Source organism: Schistocerca americana, chromosome 6, assembly GCF_021461395.2.
Source record: "Schistocerca americana isolate TAMUIC-IGC-003095 chromosome 6, iqSchAmer2.1, whole genome shotgun sequence".
NCBI lineage: Eukaryota > Metazoa > Arthropoda > Insecta > Orthoptera > Acrididae > Schistocerca > Schistocerca americana.
Window position 1 is genome coordinate 320,621,662 of NC_060124.1, and position 20,509 is coordinate 320,642,170.

Below are 20,509 nucleotides of genomic sequence, written 5' to 3' on the forward strand. Positions count from 1 at the left end.
TTGGTTTTCGTCTTACTATCTAAATATAAGAAATTTAAAAAATCATTATGTTTCGGAACAGATGGCTTTGAGAAAGTCGTTTGGTGCTACACAGTTCTCTGCTGCTTTTCTTAGTTTCCAGATTCTCTGAAGGTTACACAACACCACAGTCAATGATCATAATAATTTATTCGTAGATCTTTCGATCCTTTAGTAGTATTAACATTAGATATGCGTTTTCCTTTGTGATCACAAAATCATAATGCGCAATATATAAAAATACAACATAGTCGTGATAAGGGCGGATCACGAATGGTGGAAATTTGTATGTTACTTAGTTACGTGTTCCATTGATCAATAGCACGGAAAACCGTTATGATGTGGAACGTGTCAAATGCACAAGAAATGCGCACAGGAAACGAGGCTTTTTTTCATTATAGTGTTATATCTAAGTAGTTCTATTGTTGTTGTTGTTGTGGTCTTCAGTCCTGAGACTGGTTTGATGCAGCTCTTCATGCTAATCTATCCTGTGCAAGCTCCTTCATCTCCCAGTACCTACTGCAACCTACATCCTTCTGAACCTGCTTAGTGTATTCATCTCTTGGTCTCCCTCTACGATTTTTACCCTCCACGGTGCTCTCCAATGCTAAATCTGTGACCCCTTGATGCCTCAGAACATGTCCTAGCAACCGGTCCCTTCTTCTAGTCAAGTTGTGCCACAAACTCCTCTTCTCCCCAATCCTATTCAATACCTCCTCATTAGTTACGTGATCTACCCATCTAATCTTCAGCATTCTTCTGTAGCACCACATTTCGAAAGTTTCTATTCTCTTCTTGTCTAAACTATTTATCGTCCATGTTTCACTTCCGTACATAGCTACACTCCATACAAATACTTTCAGAAACGACTTACCGACACTTAAATCTATACTCGACGTTAACAAATTTCTCTTCTTCAGAAACGATTCCCTTGCCATTGCCAGTCTACATTTTACAGCCTCTCTACTTCGACAATCATAAGTTATTTTGCTCCCCAAATAGCAAAACTCCTTTACTACTTTAAGTGTCTCATTTCCTAATCTAATTCCCTCAGCATCACCCGACTTAATTCGACTACATTCCATTATCCTCGTCTCTCTTTTGTTGATGTTCATCTTATATCCTCCTTTCAAGACACTGCCCATTTCGTTCAACTGCTCTTCCAAGTCCTTCGCTGTCTCTGACAGAATTACAATGTCATGGGCAAACCTCAAAGTTTTTATTCCTTCTACCTGGATTTCAAGACCTACTCCAAATTTTTCTTTTGTTTCCTATACTGCTTGCTCAATATACAGATTGAATAACATGGGGGAGAGGCTACAACCCTGTCTCACTCCCTTCCCAACCGCTGCTTCCCTTTCATGCCCCTCGACTCTTATAACTGCCATCTGGTTTCTGTACAAATTGTAAATAGCCTTTCGCTCCCTGTGTTTTACCCCTGCCAACTTTAGAATTTGAAAGAGAGTATTCTAGTCAACATTGTCAAAACCTTTGTCTAAGTCTACAAATGCTAGAAACGTAGGTTTGCCTTTCCTTAATGTTCCTTCTATGATAAGTCGTAAGGTCAGTATTGCCTCACGTGTTCCAACATTTCTACGGAATCCAAACTGATCTTCCCCGAGGTCGACTTCTTCCAGTTTTTCCATTCGTCTGCAAATAATTCTCGTTAGAATTTTGCAGCTGTGACTTATTAAACTGACAGTTCGGTAATTTTCACATCTGTCAACACCTGCTTTCTTTGGGATTGGAATTATTATATTCTTCTTGAAGACTGAGGGTATTTCGCCTGTCTCGTACATCTTGCTCACCAGATGGTAGAGCTTTGTCAGGACTGGCTCTCCCAAGGCCGTCAGTAGTTCTAATGGAATGTTGTCTACTCCCGGGGCCCTGTTTCGACTCAGGCCTTTCAGTGCTCTGTGAAACTCTTCACGCAGTATCGTATCTCCCATTTCATCTTCATTGACATCCTCTTCCATTTCCATAATATTGTCCTCAAGTACATCGCCCTTGTATAGACCCTCTATATACTCCTTCCACCTTCCTGCTTTCCCCTCTTTGCTTAGAACTGGGTACCATCTGAGCTCTTGATATTCATTCAAGTGGCTCTCATTTCTCCAAAGGTCTCTTTAATTTTCCTGTAGGCAGTATCTATCTTACCCCTAGAGAAATAAGCCACTACATCCTTACATTTGTCCTCTAGCCATGCCTGCGTAGCCATTTTGCACTTCCTGTCAATATCATTTTTGAGACGTTTGTATTCCTTTTTGCTTGCTTCATTTACTGCATTTTTATATTTTCTCCTTTCATCAGTTAAATTCAATATTTCTTCTGTTACCCAAGGATTTCTACTAGCCCTCGTCTTTTTACCTACTTGATCCTCTGCTGGCTTCACTACTTCATCCCTCAGATCTACCCATTCGTCTTCTACTGTATTTCTTTCCCCTTCCTGTCAATTGTTCCCTTATGCTCTCCCTGAATCTCTGTACAACCTCTGGTTTAGTCAGTTTATCCAGGTCCCATCTCCTTAAATTCCCACCTTTTTGCAATTTCTTCAGTTTTAATCTACAGTTCATAAGCAATAGATTGTGGTCAGAGTCCACATCTGCCCCTGGAAATGTCCTACAATTTAAAACCTGGTTCCTAAATCTCTGTCTTACCATTATATGATCTATCTGATACCTTTTAGTATCTCCTGGGTTCTTCCATGTATACAACCTTCTTTTATGATTCTTGAACCAAGTGTTAGCTATGATTAATTTATGCTCTGTGCAAAATTCTACCAGACGGCTTCCTCTTTCATTTCTTAGCCCCAATCCATATTCACCTACTATGTTTCCTTCTCTCCCTTTTCCTACTCTCGAATTCCAGTCACCCATGACTATTAAATTTTCGTCTCCCTTCAATACCTGAATAATTTCTTTTATCTCGTCATACATTTCTTCAATTTCTTCGTCATCTGCAGAGCTAGTTGGCATATAAACTTGTACTACTGTAGTAGGGATGGGCTTCGTGTGTATCTTGGCCACTGTAATACGGTCACTATGCTGTTTGTAGTAGCTTACCCGCACTCCTATTTTTTTATTCATTATTAAACCTACTCCTGCATTATCCCTATTTGATTTTGTATTTATAACCCTGTATTCACCTGACCAGAAGTCTTGTTCCTCCTGCCACCGAACTTCACTAATTCCCACTATATCTAACTTTAACCTATCCATTTCCCTTTTTAAATTTTCTAACCTACCTGCCCGATTAAGGGATCTGACATTCCAAGCTCCGATCCGTAGAGTGCCAGTTTTCTTTCTCCTGATAACGACGTCCTCCTGAGTAGTCCCCGCCCAGAGATCCGAATGGTGGACTACTTTACCTCCGGAATATTGTGCCCAAGAGAACGCCATCACCATTTAACCGTACAGTAAAGCTGCATGCCCTCGGGAAAAATTACAGCTGTAGTTTCCCCTTGCTTTCAGCCGTTCGCAGTACCGGCACAGCAAGGCCGTTTTGGTTAGTGTTGCAAGGCCAGATCAGTCAGTCATCCAGACTGTTGCCCCTGCAACTACTGAAAAGGCTGCTGCCCCTCTTCAGGAACCACACGTTTGTCTGGCCTCTCAACAGATACCCCTCCGTTGTGGTTGCACCTACGCTACGGCTATCTGTACGCAAGCCTCCCCACAAACGGCAAGGTCCATGGTTCATGGGTGGAGGGGGGGGGGGGAGTGTTTCTATTATGTATCCCATATTTCTATTATCTATCCCATTCCCTTAAATGGCACAAAATGCATATATTATATCTCCAGATTTATTTACTCATATTCAAGAATTCATCTGTGGTATAGAAGGAGTTGTCAATTTGTTTTTGAAACTATTACTGCTGTATGTCAGACATTTTATTTCATCTGGTAATTTATCAAAAAGTTTTATAGCATCATATTTACCCCTTTCTGTGCCAAAGATAGGTTAAGTAAAGGATAGTGTACGTTTTTATTTTTTCTGGTATTCTAATCATGAATGTCGCTGTTGATTTTAAACGGGTCCATGTTGTTGAGAACAAATTTCATTACTGAGTAAATATACTGTGAAACAGTTGTAAGAATTCCTTACTTTTTAGACAGATACCTATGAACCCCACACATTATTCTAACTACTTTCTTTTGAGCAGTGAATACCTTTTGCTTAAGTGTTGAGTTGTCCCAGAATATTATTTTGTATGACATCAGAGAGTGGAAGTATGCAAAGTATATTAGCTTACTAATTTCTACATCCTCAAAATTGGCAATTATTCTGACTGCAGAACTTGCTGAACCTAATCGCTTCACGAGATCCAAAATATGAATTTTCCTATTAAGACTCTCATCAATATGTACACCCAAAAACTTAGTATGCTCTACCCAGGCTACTGACTTCTTTTGATGTGTTATGTTTATTGTAGGAATACTTTTTGCAGCAGAAAATTGGATGTAGTGTGTTTTTTCAAAGTTCAGAGCAAGCACATTAGCACAAAACCAATTAATAACTTTTCCAAAGACCTTATTTGTATAATTTTCTATCAGACTTTCTTTTACTGGATTAATAATTATGCTTGTATCATCAGCAAACAGTGTCAGTTCAGCATCTTGTTTCACGTAAGAAGGGAGGTCATTCACATATATCAAGAACAGGAGGGGACCCATGATCGAACCTTGTGGAACACCTAATGTAATTTCACCCCAGTTAGATGAAGTGGCAAACTCCTTTGAATCACTTGAAGCATATAAAGAGACTTTTTGCTTCCTGTTCTGTAGATATGACTTAAACCACTCATATGCTGTTCCATTTATACCATAGAATTGTAATTTCTCTAACATAATGTCATGGTTCACACAATCAAATGCTTTGGATATGTCACAGAATATTCCTACTCGTGACATTTTACTATTTAAAGACTCTATTATGTGGACAGTGAAATTTGCTGCCTCAGTGGAACAGCATTTCTGAAATTCGAACTGTGATTTACTAAGTATCCCATTACTGTTGAGATGGCTAACCACTCTTGAGTGCATTTATTATCTCGGCTGATCAGAATTAATAAGTAAGCTTGTCTTTCTAGCAGAATTCGGTGCTTCGAACTGCTATTTCAAAAAATCTAATATCCAGTACGATATCGCAAGATTATCACCAGTTCTTTCAATAAAATCCCGATTGGGAATGAAGTGAGTGTTGTTGTAAAGGTCACTATCGATTTTCATGATTTTTAGCTGTGGATATTACTGCACGGGAATAGCAAACAAGTGGTGGCCTTAAATTTGACACTCTCATTTCAGAAATTATAAAATTCGTTCCTTTGTTATCTGTGATTATAGCCCTGCTTTAATTAAGCTTTTAACCACTGTCACCTGCACCTCTAAGTTTCTTTCTGCTTTGGATATTATTAAAACTATTGTTTCCACACTGGTCCACAATGCCCAATAGTACTGAATTAACAATCAATAAATATTCTAAAAATGTATGTATGTATTATGTATGTATTCGTGTGGGTATATATGTTCCACATCTCCTCCTAAACCACTGGACTGATTTCAACCATACTTGGTACACATCTCACTTACTGTCAGCAGAGAGTCCCTGTGATAGGAAGAACGACCTATCTAGCTAACAAAGTGGCGGAGATCGAAATGCAATATAGCACACGACGCGCCAATATCCATACTTTATTTACCCAGTATTTAAGAATAAAAGCACTTAGGGACTTGCAACATACTTTACACATAATATCAAACCTTGCGAAACTTTTTCTCACTGAAAACCCCCACAACATGATGAAAGGAAAAAAGTGTATCGCTTACAATATTCTAGTTGATCATGCAGTATAATTGCCGCATGAAACATGACGTTATAATTTTTTACTTCTTTAGTACCAACTGCATTTCCGATACATTTTACAGACTATTCACGTATACCACTGTACGCACCAGCAAAATTATATCATTGTAAGACACATAATTCAGGAGATAAGAAGTCAAAACTGACAGGCGTGAAAAACTGCAGCATTATGTGTGACGTTTCAATTTATTAGTTCTCTACGACAAACTCTATTCACAAAGCATTACGCGTACAGTAGTCACGTGTACCACTGTTTGGACCTCCAAAATTATATCTTTGTACAACACATAGTTCAGGGGATACGACGCCATAAACATTGAACTACATGAACTATGAAAGTGCAGGGGCAAATCCGCTAAGGTTCAGGTGAAAATATGGGTACAAATACGTGTGAAATATGTTCAGTCTAAGTGAAGTATATTTGAGATGTGAGTAGATGAGAAAATCGACGAGTAAAAAACTTATCCTAAACCCCTGCAACGATATCAGCCTTATTTGGTACAGATATTAGTTACCATCCAGGAAAGAAATACTGTGAGGGTAAGAACCACCAGCCTCCTACTGTGGTGGGGGTGATGACATGGAGAGGGAAGGATTAGGAGGAGATGGATAGACAAAGATGGGGAAAGAGAAGATGGACGCAGATAGGAGAAGGAGGAGGTGGACAGAGGGAGGGCAGGGGGAAACAGACAGAGAAAGGAAAGAGGAGGTAGTGGACAGAGACAGAGGAGAGGAGGAGATGGACAGAGAAAGGAAAGAGGGAGGAAAGGAGAGAGGACAGTGGGAGGAGGAGGAAGTGGACTAGGTGGGGGAGAAGGAGATTGACAGAGGGGGAAGGAGCAAATGGACAGACAGGGGAGCATCAGATCAACAGAGGGGTTGGGGGGGAGAGCAGATAGAGGGAGGAGTAGGAGTACATAGACAGAGAGGGGAGCAGTAGGAGATGGAGACAGGGGCGGTGGAGGATGGAGGAGGTAGACAAAGAGAGGGGAAGGAGATGGACAGAGAGGGGGGGAAAGAAAAGTAGACTAATAGAAGATTGGAATAAACACATAACCAGGCAATACCAGGTACTTGTCTAGTGTACCTATAAAAGAAATGTCATCAGTCACATCATAGCCAGCTTCTATTTGTCTTACATTTAAATTAATATTCTAGCTGCTACGGCTAGTACAAGGCAACGGCCTTTCCGCAGTTGGTACATCGGTTCCCGTCAGATCACCGAAGTTAAGTGCTGTCGGGCGTGGCTGGCACTTGGATGGGTGACCATCCTAGCCGTCATGCGCTGTTGCCATTTTTTGGGGTGCATTCAGCCTCGTGATTCTAATTGAGGAGGTACTCGACCGAATAGTAGCGGCTCCGGTCAAAGAAAACCATCATAGCGACTGGGAGAATTGTGTGCTGACCACACACTCCTCCTATCCACATTCTCATCTGAGGATGACACGGCGGTCGGATGGTCCAGATGGACCACTTGTGGCCTGAAGACAGAGTGCTTTTACTTCTAGTACAAGTGTTGAATACTAGTGAGATGACACTCAAACTAAAATTATCAGCGACCCACGACATAAATAGCTGTCACTATCCTAGCTCCTGATACAGCCGGTAGGTTCAAACTGTCAAGCGGCTGGACACGCTCCTGTGAGATATATTGATTCTTAAGAGAGGATGTGAAGTAGGATCTTCCGTCCTGCCCACGAAGGGCTGTCTTTAGTGGTCCAGGTGGTTAGCGTTTCCGTTTTATTTAAACACGTGACAGTCAGGAACAAGTGGAAAAACTATGTGGATCTTAGTACGAGTATTAACTATATAAAAGCCTGGTTTGCATACCGATAAAGAGATATACTAATGGGAATCATATCAGTCTCTGAAGTTATTGTTATCGGCACCTTAGCGGCCCACCGAACGTCCACCTCCTCACTCTGGTGTGATCAGGGTGACACATACTTAAAATACTAACTAATGTTGGTAGCTTGCTGCACATCAACCAATTCACGGTATTCATTGATTCAATGTAACCTGGTGTGATGCCAGAAACGTTAAGTAATGCGTCCCGAAGGATATACGCATGCTTGTGTTGATCCATTGTCCCTTCCAGAATGACGACATCACCTAGGGAATTCCCTCCAGCATGGACCCTTCCGACGATTGTTGCAAGAGTCCGTTTTCAGACGTTTCACGCAGTACACGCCAACGGACATCTGTCCAATGGAACATAAAATGTGATTCATCTAAAAGGCGACCTGTCGCCACTCAGTGGACGTCCAGTTGCGGTACTGGCGTCAAAATTTCCGTCTTCGTCGCCGGTGAACAGCAGGCAGCACGAGCACGTGAACCAGACGCCTGCTGCAGAGGCCCATTCGCTGCTACGTTCACTGAATGGTCGTTGAGGAGACACTGTTGGTAGCCCCTTAGTTCACTTGGGCGATCAGTTGCTCAACAGTTGCATATCTGTCGGCCGCACACATCTCTGCAGTCATCGTTCACCCCGTTTTGCATCACAGTTACCTCGGCGCCGTTTTTGGCTAGCGTGATTTCGTCATGCAAAGTAGACTTTAACCACAGGAGCAAGGGAACAGTTTACAAACTTAGCCGTTTCGGAAATGCTTCCACCCTTGGTCCAAAAGTGAACAATGATGCCTGAGACGCCCCGCTATACCCGCGGGAAAGGGGCCAAAATAAGGTGCTGACAGAAATTTAAAAGGCACTTTAATTTAAAAACGGCTGAAAGCCAATATCAGAAATTTAAAAGGCAAGTCATATCTTACAACAGTTGTTTATTTAGGCTGCAGGCCCAAAATAATCTGAAATTTTCAGAGCAAACAATTTGAATTCAAAATCGACTGAAAGCCCAAGTCTTAAGGCTAAACAACATTTAAAAAAATTTCTTAAAAAAAACAAGACCTTCCGTAAAACAGTCCTTAATTAGGTAAAACTTAAGCAAAACAGAAATTTAAAAGGCAAAGCCTTATCTTAAAACAGTTCCTTAGTTAGGCTGAAGGTCCAAAGAATCAGACACTTCAAGAGCAAAGTTAAATTCAAATCGGCTGAAGGCCTAACACTTAAAATTCATTAACATTAATTTTTTTAAATACCAAAGGCATTACGTAAAACAGTTCCTTGAACTAGGCTGAAGGTCTTAAAAGCAAAACTACTCAAACTCAAAATCGGCTGAAGTCCCAACACTTAAAATTCAATAAGATTAAAACCTTTAAAATGACAAAGATCTTACGTGAAACAGTTCTTTAAATTAGGCTGAAGGCCTAAAGAATCTTACGCCTGAAGAGCAAAACAAACTTCATTTTTAAAAAAATCGGCTAGAAGCCATAGAAGTACAAACAACAAGCACAAATTTAAAAAAAAAAAGGGCAGTACACCCAACGGCGCTCATGTGGTCGAGGGTCGGCCTGGAATTCAAACGCTAACGCTTGCTTAGGTGAGACAGGCAGCCGGGCCAACCATTCTCAATCCGACGGCAACCCAACCGACAAATAGTCAACAGACCTATGATCAAGTTCCGCTCCACACTTGCAACAAAACTCAAACGATGCTTACAACGGAGACTCGAACAACAACAAGAACGGATAACAGACAATCAATAAGCGGTGGACGACCTAAATATACGTTGTCTAATCAGAAGATTGACCAAACGGCCAAGAAAGGTCGTTGCCACTCAAATGTGAGTATCGGCAATCGTCGGGCGAGTGGTGGCTATCCTGTCCTTCCTCGCTACTCCACTCCAACCGCCAATTCAGAGCCGGTACGCCGACAACATTTGAATTAACTTGTTAGTCAAAACCACATAAACTACACACAGTTTCACGAACACTCTCACGAAGAACTAGACGATGCCAACGGCAGGGACTGTGCAGTAACAAGAACGAATCATGAGTCGGCACACACAGTCAACAAATAAGCGATCGCCAGCCAAATACAAGTTGTCCGACAAGACGACCGTCCGACGATCAACCAAAGTCGTCCCCCACTCAAATCACGTGTGTTGGTAATCATCGGCGAGTGATGGCTATCCGCGCCTCCCAGGCGCTGCATGCCCCACTGGTGCTACGACGTGACTGCACCAATAGACCAACTGCTACACATCAGCACGGAGACAACACTAAAATAACTGGGCAATCGACATCACAGGCTACACACCATTTCACAAACACTTGGACGAAGAATGCGATCAATGCTACAGCAGTGACTGTGCAAACGCAAGGACGAACCAAGTTGAGACACACACCGCCGACCTAAAAGCAATCGGCGAGCAAATACACGTCGTCCGGTAAGACGACCAACCGACGATCAACCAAGACCGTACCCACTGAAGCCATGTGTGCCGGCAATGGTCGGGCGAGTCACGGCTATCCGAACCTCACTGCCGCTCAACGCGACCGAATTTCTGCCACGTTCAAACTGTCCGACTGCCAAGTCCGAACTCCACTGCTGGCGCGTTCCAACCCCCTTCATTGCTCGGTCCGAACTGCAGAGTTGGCGCCCTACAACCCGTTGGACGACACGCGACAACCAGGAAGTAATAGCAGTCCAGCAAAGATAATACCGCAGTGCCTATATGGATAAGCACTGCTGCTGCCGCTCACGGGCAGCCAAGGTAGCAACTCAGTAACACCAGCAATTGAAAATTGACATAACGAGGGTGTTAAATAAGAGATGGCACGAACACGAGCAACGCACAGCTCAATGCCCTGTAGAACGCCAGATAAATCACTCCGGTTCCGCATTACGACTCTTCTCATCCTGAGCCCCCGACACGCTTTATACAAAGTGGTCCATTGATAGTGACCGGGCCAAATATCTCACGAAATAGGAATCAAACGAAAAAACTGCAAATCAGGAAACTCTTCTAGCTTGAAGGGGGAAACCAGATGGCGCTGTGGTTGGCTCGCTAGATGGCGCTGTCATAGGTCGAACGGATATCAACTGCGTTTTTTTTTAAATAGGAACCCCCATTTTTTATTAAATATTCGTATAGTATGTAAAGAAATGTGAATGTTTTAGTTGGACCGCTTTTTTCGCTTTGTGATAGATGGCGCTGTAATAGTCGCAAACGTATAAGTTACGTAACATTCCGCCAGTGCGGACGGTATTTGCTTCGTGATACATTACCCGTGTTAAAATGGATCGTTTACCAATTGCGGAAAAGGTCGATATCGTTAATGTATGGCTATTGTGATCAAAATGCCCAACGGGCGTGTGCTATGTATGCTGCTCGGTATCCTGGACGACATCATCCAGGTGTCCGGAGCGTTCGCCGGATAGTTACGTTATTTAAGGAAACAGGAAGTGTTCAGCCACATGTGAAACGTCAACCACGACCTGCAAGTAGGTGATTTAGCTGCTCTCGCGGCTAATCCGCACATCAGTAGCAGACAAATTGCGCGAGAATCGGGAATCTCAAAAACGTCGGTGTTGAGAATGCTACATCAACATCGATTGCACCCGTACCATATTTCTGCGCACCAGTAATTGCATGGCGACGACTTTGAACGTCGTGTACAGTTCTACCACTGGGCACAAGAGAAATTACGGGACGATGACAGATTTTTTGTACGCGTTCTATTTAGCGACGAAGCGTCATTCACCAACAGCGGTAACGTAAACCGGCATAATATAACACTATTGGGCAACGGAAAATCCACAATGGCTGCGACAAGTGGAACATCAGCCCCCTTGTCGGGTTAATGTATGGTGCTGCATTATGGGAGGAAGGATAATTGGCCCCCATTTTATCGATGGCAATCTAAATGGTGCAAAGTTTGCTGCTTTCCTACGTAATGTTCTACCGATGTTACTACATGATGGATGTACGGCACATAGCTCGAGTGCGGTTGAAGCGGTATTGTATAGCATATTTCAAAACAGGTAGATTGGTCGTCGAAGCCAGCACGTTCACCCGATCTGACGTTCCCGGATTTCTTTCTGTGGGGAAAGTTGGAGGATATTTGCAATCGTGATTGTCGTTACACGTATTACCAAACGCATTGAGGTAGACGGACTTCATTTTGAGTATTAATTGCATTAATGTGGTATTTACAGGTAATCACGCTGCAACAGCCTGCGTTCTCAGAAATGATAAGTTCACAAAGGTACATCTATCACATTGGAACAACCGAAATAAAATGTTCAAATGTGCCTACGTTCTGTATTTTAATTTTAAAAAACCTACCTGTTACCAACTGTTCGTCTAAAATTGTGAGCGATATGTTTGTGACTATTACAGTGCCGTCTATCACAAAGCGAAAAAAGTGTCCAACATTCATATTTCTTTACGTACTACACGAATATGTAATGAAAGTGGGGTTTCCCATTTAAATAAAACGCAGTTGATATCCGTTTGACCTATGGCAGCGCCATCTAGCGGGCCAACCATAGCGCCATCTACTTTCCCCCTTCAAGCTAGCCAAGTTTCGTTCTTTGTAGTTTTTTCGTTTGATGCTTTTGACGCTATTTGTCCTGGTCACGATCAATGGACCACCACTGGTGCTACCAACTATTGACGGTGGTCACATTAATGTGACTGGACTGTATACACTGACCAGCCGGAACATTATGATCACTGACTTACTATCGATACGTCCAGGCGATAGCAGCATCACCTGGCGAGGAGTTACTGCTAGTCAGACACATGCACGGTGCATGTACGTAGTATCAGCGAGCGGGCCGTCCGTGTGTAGAATAGGGAAGGCGCGCGATCTATCTAAGGTTTACCGAAGGCAGATTGTGATGGCCCGGAGGCTCGGTATAAGCATTTCGCAAACTGCACCATTTCTCGGGTATTTGAGAAGTGCTGTGGTGACTGTCTTCAACACGTGGCGAAACCAGGCTGAAACCAGACGTCGTGGAGTTCGACGGCCTCCCCTTATAAAGATGCCTGCCGGAATAGACTTGGCAGACAGGTAGAACAGACAGGCGGCGAACTGTGGAGGAACTAACATCAGACTTCAATTCTGCGCAGAGTATAAGTGTATCTGAAAACACAGTGCACAGTGCAACCCATAATGATGGACCTCCCCCCGTGCATGTGCCTGTGTTAACACCACGACATAGGCAACTATGACTGAAATAGGCACGTGACCATCGGCACTGAACGTTTGGCGCAGTGGCAGAGCATTTCATGGTCTGATGAATCCCAATACCTTCATCATCACGACAATGGGATGGCGCGAATCCGTCGTGTTCCAGGGCAACACCTTCGTGACACCTATACTGCGGGGTGGAGACAAACTGGCGGCGTCTTTATTATACTCTAGGGAACATACGCGTGGGCGACCAACGCTCCAGCGGAACTCGTGCAAGGCACCATGACGACCAAGGAGTATCGTAAACTGGTTGCAGACCATATAGTTCCCTTCCTGACGATCATGTTTCCGACGACAGTGGCACGCGCGATGTCACAAGGCTATGAGTGTGATGGAGTAGTGCATGTAACACAATGGCGAGTTTCAATTGATGTGCCCCCCCCCCCTTTCCCCCCAGCTCGGCATACCTGAACTCGATCGAACACATTTGGGATGTGATTTAACGTGGCGTGACTGCTCATCGCCCCCCTCCCCGGAATTTACGAGAAATAGGGACTTGTGTGTGCAGATGTGGTGCCAACTCCCTCCAGCAACCTACCAAGGCCTCGTTGCTTCCACGTCACGACGCATCACCGCTGTTATCCATGCCAAAGGTTGACATACCGACTATTAAGTAGGTAATCATAATTTTCTGGCTGGTCAGCGTATACTGGCACGGTCTTAACATTCTTCAAGTGTAAAAATGCTACGTTTGGAAGCACTGCCGGGTGTTTGTGTTGTCGCTGAAATAAATCTTCCATTAGGTCCATGGTAAATGATGCAATTTTAAATTGATTCATTTAAGACTCAAGTTCAGTTTTAATAATAATAATTCCATGTAGTTCAGTAGGCTGATGCAAGTCCTCAGTGACTTGCGTGTCCTAACCCACCTCCAGTAATCATACCAGACAATGGGGCCTACAATGGAATCCGTACCACTTGTCATTTCTGGCGAATTTTCACGTTGTTGAGAGGTGAAGACCAGATTAAAGTCAGTCTGTAATGTCATGTGCTCCCAACGGGATTCGAATCCGTAATCTTTCGGTTTCAATGCACACCCTTTGCCACTGGACCAACAGACCCTTCTTTAATATGAAATATCTTTACTCATTGCAATTTGAACACTACGAACAGAGAACAGCGAAGTCGCGCTTGGCCGACGTATGCAAACGGATTTTAACTCATAACATAAAAAAATAAAATAGGACTTATATAAAGTCTATTGCTGTTTATGACTTCAGCTGTAAATACATTCTGACAATGTGACTGGCAGAAATCAAGACACATCAATTTTTACTCTTTCCATGCGTCATCGCTCAATTGAGATGGCCATGGCCCATGCATAGTCTTTTATTCAATGCCTCTTCTAGACCAAGCAACCTGTGGAAATTTTAGAATACTATACATTTTTGAAATGTGAAGAAATTGCTTAATCTCATGGAACATAGAAGAAAAATTCGATTTTTTAGTCATTTTCACGTCCACATCTTCTCAAAAGAAAATGGAAACTCTCCATTCCTAATACTGCCGAGAAAGACGTGCCCATGAAGCCCCAGAGAGAAACGGTGCTGGAAATGTGGATGTTTATACACCAAAATTATTCTTGCCACGAATCGTGCCGTACATCTTAAATTCTGACAGATCCAGTATGAATCAGTAGGTGTCCTGACTCATTCTTCGAAAATTTTGAAAAAAGTATTGGCTCTGTAAAAGACATCTTTTCACCCATAATAATCTTTTTTTTCTTATCGTGCTGTGAATGTCAGGGTACATATTGCAGCTGTTGCTGAAAATACACGGGTTGCTGATTTCCTTTTAACACTCATGGACATGCTGGTTTTTTTTATGTGCAGTGCGGGTACACAGCCCAGTCACATCAGTGTTACTACTGCCTGTGTTCGACGTTAAAGTGCAATAGTCATAGACGACATGTGGCAGGACTAGGAGTGGAGGGCATATAAGGCGTGCCAGGGACTCGAATAACAGCGCAGTCATTGTCGTAATGTAGGATCGGAACGATTTATCTGGAATCCAAAAGGGCTTTTTTGCCAAGGAGGAAGCATTCCGGAATCGGCTAAGTTGTTTAACTGTGCGTGCCACTGTGGTTGAAATGGGTCTAAGCACCTTGGGACTTAACATCTGAGGTCATCAGTCCCCTAGACATAGAACTACTTAAACCTAACTAACCTAAGGACAACATACACATACATGCCCGAGGCAGGATTCGAACCTGCCATCGTAGCAGCAGCGCGGTTCCGGACTGAAGCGCCTAGGTCCGCTCGGCCACAGCGGCCGGTCGTGCCACTGTGGTTAAGGTATACGGTTCATGGCAAACTGGTGCACCGAGGCAACTGTGATGCACCATGGGCCATAGACGGCAGGAGTGAATTATGACTGGGGGGATGTGTACGGAAGAGGAAGACATCCCACAGATGAACCGACAGCTTACCGACAGCGTCTCCGCAACGATCGTTGAGTGAAAGTTGCTCAGTATGGGCCTCTGCAGCATGCTGACTGCTGTTTATCGGCGACGAAGGCGGGAATTTGCGTCTCCTGTGTGGTGACAGGTGGCCTTTTTACATGAATCACGTTTTATGCGCCAAGGGTCACTGAAACTTGTGAAAGTAATATATTCATCTATCTTTGGGGATCATGTACAGTTTGTCTTCTCCTCGCCACCATGGTATGTACCAGCAAGACAATGTGCCCCACGGTTCACAATGTACGAACTTGGTTCGAAGAGCACCTGAGCGTGTTTACTGCAATCCCCTGGCCACTAAACCCCCCCGTATATAAACCCAATCGAGAATCTGTGGGATCTCGATCGGGCTGTTCTCGCAATGGATCCTCAGCCAAGAAACGTATCGCAGCTGGCCATAGCACTGCAGTCGATATGACTGTGCATCTCTGTCGGTACCTTACAGAACATTACTGACCCTCTTCCTGCACATCTCACAGTGGTGCGCGCTGCAAAAGGTGGTTATACGGGCTTCTCACAGAGGGTCACATTAATATGATGGGGCAGTGTATGTAGAGTGTGGCGTTCCTAAACAAACAATTTTTTCCCATTCTTTATAGCTGGTAGTTGGTGTGGGCTTTAAACGAACTAAAGAACGTTAACTGTTACATTCTGCTTTAGCGGCAGAGCTAGAGGGAGCAACAAAAGAGAGAGAACCGCAATTTCAGCGTACAGCTTGGCTGACACAGCTAACGCCAAAGTGTCCGAACATTGGTGATTATTGTTTTGAGTAAACTAGATATTCACCAGTTTTCCTCGTATTGTACAGTATTTAGCGTTATCATGTGCCGTGTGTGCAGATGGCGAGCGCCAAGGACCAGCTGCTGCCGCTGCTGGTGGTGGACTCCTTGGGCGGCCTGCCAGGGTTACCGGGCCTGTTCGTGGCCAGCGTCTTCAGTGCGGCGCTCAGGTAAGTGCACTGCCGCGTGTTCTCCCCTGTGATTGACGGCTTCTGCCACTTCAGAGCGTCACAACTCATCGCTACTGGGGAAACCACAGAAACATTGTAAATATTAACCTAGAGACACTGCTGCGCTGATATTCTGACAGCTAAACTAACGGTTGTCATCTGATCCATTAAAAATAGTAACCAATTTGTAAATTAAAATAGTTATCTTTATGAAGATACAAATTAAATTTTACTGTAGCCCACGTATTTGAAACTAAACTCAGTCTTTAAACATATTCATACTAGCGGAAAAAAGCACAGAGAAGGCGAATATGCTCCTGTTTATTAAAAGACTCAGACTCAAAAAAGGGGTACCTACTGCCTCTTAATACCTTCCTCACCGTCTTTAAAAATTTTCCCAAAATTTTAGCATGCAAACATATTCATGTACTTTTTAACATGCAATTTACCTCCCACTCCCACAATCTCCCCTAACTGTAACACGCTCCTTCCTGCTGGTCCACCGCTGTAAGTCGCTCATGTCCATCCACTCCTACTTGCCCATTCTCACTTATTCACTCACAGCCCAATCCATTCTCGTTATCTCTTTGTGTCTGTTTATCTGTCATTGTGTCCTGTCTCACAGCAACCGTCTCCTTCGCTCTTTCCTACTAATACTGTCACCACTCACTGTCATTGTCTCCCTCCCTCCCTCTCACTCTCTCTCTCTCTCTCTCTCTCTCTCTCTCTCTCTCTCTCTCTCTCTTATATTGCTACTGCCCATCATTCCTTCCTGAAAATCATTTATTGCTTCTGATGTACAAGCTGCCATGCAAAGCAGGTCGATAAAGCAAGCTGATATTACTCCAACATAAAACATCTGTCATATACGGCAGCTTACATGTCAGAACCCAGAAAACTGTGTCTTGCCCCTGACGTGTAGGCTTCCCTGCAAAGCTGGTTGAATTTACAGCATGATACTGTTCCAACACAACACGCCTGTCATGCAGGGCAGCCTCAGGGCCAGGGGCTGTAAAGACACCTGTTTGCCCATATGCCTGCTCCTATACTTGAGAGGCATGCTGTTTCGGTACAAAAACAGAGGCTTGGGAAGATACCCCATACATATACACTCTGAGATATAAGCTGCCACTTTGAGCTGTGACTGAGAGGGACACCAGATGTGCCACAACAGTGATATTTCTATACCGAATGTATCACTTTTACTAGGAGCCACTAGTGGCGCCAATCTAAGAGAGGTGCCAGGGCACTGAAGTGCTACATATCTATACAGTGCATATTACATTCAGTACCGAAAACTGACATGGTTGGAAGTGTGAAAGGGTTCGGTGGGAGGGAAGGAGGAGAGGGAGAGCCAAATGATAAGTCGCCTGTGTGTCTCGAACTGGCCCTAGAAACAAATTATTTACAGCTTGGAGTCTTCCAGTTTCTCTGAGTTCAGAAGTAAGGCAGCCAGCAGGCAAGTGAATTACAAGTAGTCATTATAGTTTACATATTTTAACTTGGTCAATTTTCAATGGGTGTGCAGAGTGTGGATGAAGGAGGCGTCATGTGGGGGGAAAGTGTTGCAGAGGGATGTGACCACCCTCGCTGTGCACAGTTAGCTTTGTTTTCTGAGAAGTTGTTGCAGGTGACACTCGCAGTACATTGAGAATTGCTTCGTCTTTCTGTAAAGGAATACTGTTAGAAATAACCAGTACCAAATCTCTCACTGACTCATTAGCTCGTGGCTTAACACACCAACATAAACAAAATGTCATTTATCTTTAGTCATATTAAAAATTAAAATGTTCTAAGAAAGTTCCTCTTCATTCTAATGTTCTGTTAGGCGTTGATGTTGCTGGTGGTGGGGTTACTAGCTAGCGTCTAATTTTTCACAGAAGTGTTGATCTCAGGAAGGTTGGAAACCACAGGAATCTGTTTCGTTAGAGAAGGTTTTCCCCAATTTCATGATTTCTCATTTTTCCGACGTGACGCTTTCTGATATGTTGACTATTTTCTGTATTGTTTTGCATCTAGGTCAACCTTGGGTATGTTGTGGGACTACATCTGCCTGAGGGGAATGCCTCGTAGTGTAGTATGTGGTTATTAACTTTGCATCTGACGGCTGCCTGCCGTATTGGTTTGCCTTACTTTCGGCCTTTCCTCTGCTTTGAGACATTACTGTAACACAAATGACTTGGTGTACCCGCAGTTCCATGTCGACGGCGCTGAATTCCACGGCTGCTGTGGTGCTGGAGGACTTCTTCAAAACTTTCTTCCCGTCCCGCCGGCTGTCGGAGCGGCAGACCGACCTGCTGATGAAGGCGGTGGTCGTCGTGATGGGAGCCGTCTGCACCGGCCTCGTGTTCGCCGTGGAGAGGCTCGGAGCCTCCGTCCTGCAGGTACGCTCTGCTCCTACAAAAGGAGGCGTGGTGATAGCAAATCAAGCAAAATTAGGAACCGTCAACTCTCAGATTCGATCAGATATACGTTTTGCGCCATGGATCCATAATGAGGAGATTCTCAAGAATATAGAACATGTCGCTAAACAGGAATGCGTTATTCGTAAACATTCGAAATAGTTCATGTAGAAAAGCAGCGATCCACAATAAGGAAAAGAGAGTACTCATTCCAAATCTCCTTCGCCGCCGCATCCTAAAATCAACGTGATTCAATATTTCGGCGATCCATTTCTCCACCATCTTCAGGAGGACGCTGCTGCTGTTCAGTCTCTCTGAAAACTGCAAAAACTTTTGCTTCTAGAGCCAAACACAAACAGTGAATTCGGAACGAAACCTATGCACAACAATTTGACTGGCAACTTCATCCAGTGTCATTTTACCAGTGTTCATCCACACTGTGATGTGTATGAACCCGCGATCGCTTTCCGTGCTTGCATTAACTATAAGCGGAGCGTGGCTCTACCTAGTCACATGACTAAGTTCCTGCTCTGGCAAAGTGTACAGTTCGCTTTGTCGAGTAATAATTCAGAGCTCCGTAGGCGCATGAGAACTGACCGCATATGTGCTCTATTTCCGTATCACCGACCGGCGGGAATTAAAATGGATGTGCTTCAGCATGACTGATGGGCGCGGATACATTTGCCTTTCGTACTGTCGAAAGCCATATCTGAGTGACAAGAACGTACTAAAGGAAAGGTCTTCACTAGATGTCAGAGCACAGGGAGAAGTAGAATTGGATGTGTATGGAGAGCACGCCTGCCCGGCTAGCCGCGCGGTCTAACGCGTTGCTTCCCGAGCACGAAGGCATGCCGGTCCCCGGCACTAATCCGCCCAGCGGATTAGTGTCGAGGTCCGGTGTGCCGGCTAGTCTGTGGATGGTTTTTTAAGAAGGTTTTCCATCAGCCTCGGCGAATGCGGGGTGGTTCTCCTTATTCCGACTCAAGTACACTATGTCGGCGATTGCTGCGCAAGCACTGTCTCCACATATGCGTACACCCTAATTACTCCACCACACAAACATTTGGGGTTACACTCGTCTGGTATGAGACGTTCCGGGGGGAGAGGGGGGGGGGGGGCGGTCCACTGGGGACCGAACCGCACAATAACCCTGGGTTCGGTGTGGGTCGGCGGTGGGGTGTTTGGACTGCTGTGGCCTGTTGTGGGGTTGTGAACCACTGAGAGCTACGGCGGGACGAAGCCTCTCTGTGTTTCTAGGTCCCTGGTTTAATACACAATACACGGAGAGCACACAAATAAATAAAATGTATTATGTATAGGTAGTTGATAAGATCTATTAATTTTCATTTCCAGTGCTTGAGAAAAATCACTGGAAGCTGTAACCATAACATATCTAAGAGCAATACATAGCTGTCTACTTACTACCCTTCAGTGTATTGACTACTACCATCCATTGTACCACCAGCTTCACTGTCATCATCCTCACAGTCAGACAGTATTTTTTCCCACATCCACGGAAACAGCTATCTTCAAACAACTCGCACTTTGCACCTTTGGATCGGCAGTAAATAACAGCTACTCGTGGTACCACAAAGTTGGTACATCCGTGCCATCAGGTGACCTGCCACTGCCCTTAATGTCGCATACATTCTTCAGTTCCTTTCTAAATGAACCCCCATAAGCACTGTAATTGTTTCAAACAAAGTCTCGGTTCACTACGAGG

At 44.0% G+C, this 20,509-nt stretch overlaps 1 protein-coding gene across 3 annotated transcripts in view; it reads left to right on the forward strand.

Moving 5' to 3' along the window:
* Window positions 1–20,509, forward strand: part of LOC124619612 (sodium-coupled monocarboxylate transporter 1-like) — a 212,021-nt gene that overhangs the window by 141,951 nt on the left and 49,561 nt on the right. For all 3 annotated transcript variants that reach the window (XM_047146115.1, XM_047146116.1, XM_047146117.1), the window contains exons 10-11: window positions 16,275–16,384; window positions 18,579–18,768. In XM_047146115.1, the coding sequence (XP_047002071.1) occupies window positions 16,275–16,384; window positions 18,579–18,768 (300 nt within the window). The remainder of the gene's footprint in view (window positions 1–16,274; window positions 16,385–18,578; window positions 18,769–20,509) is intronic.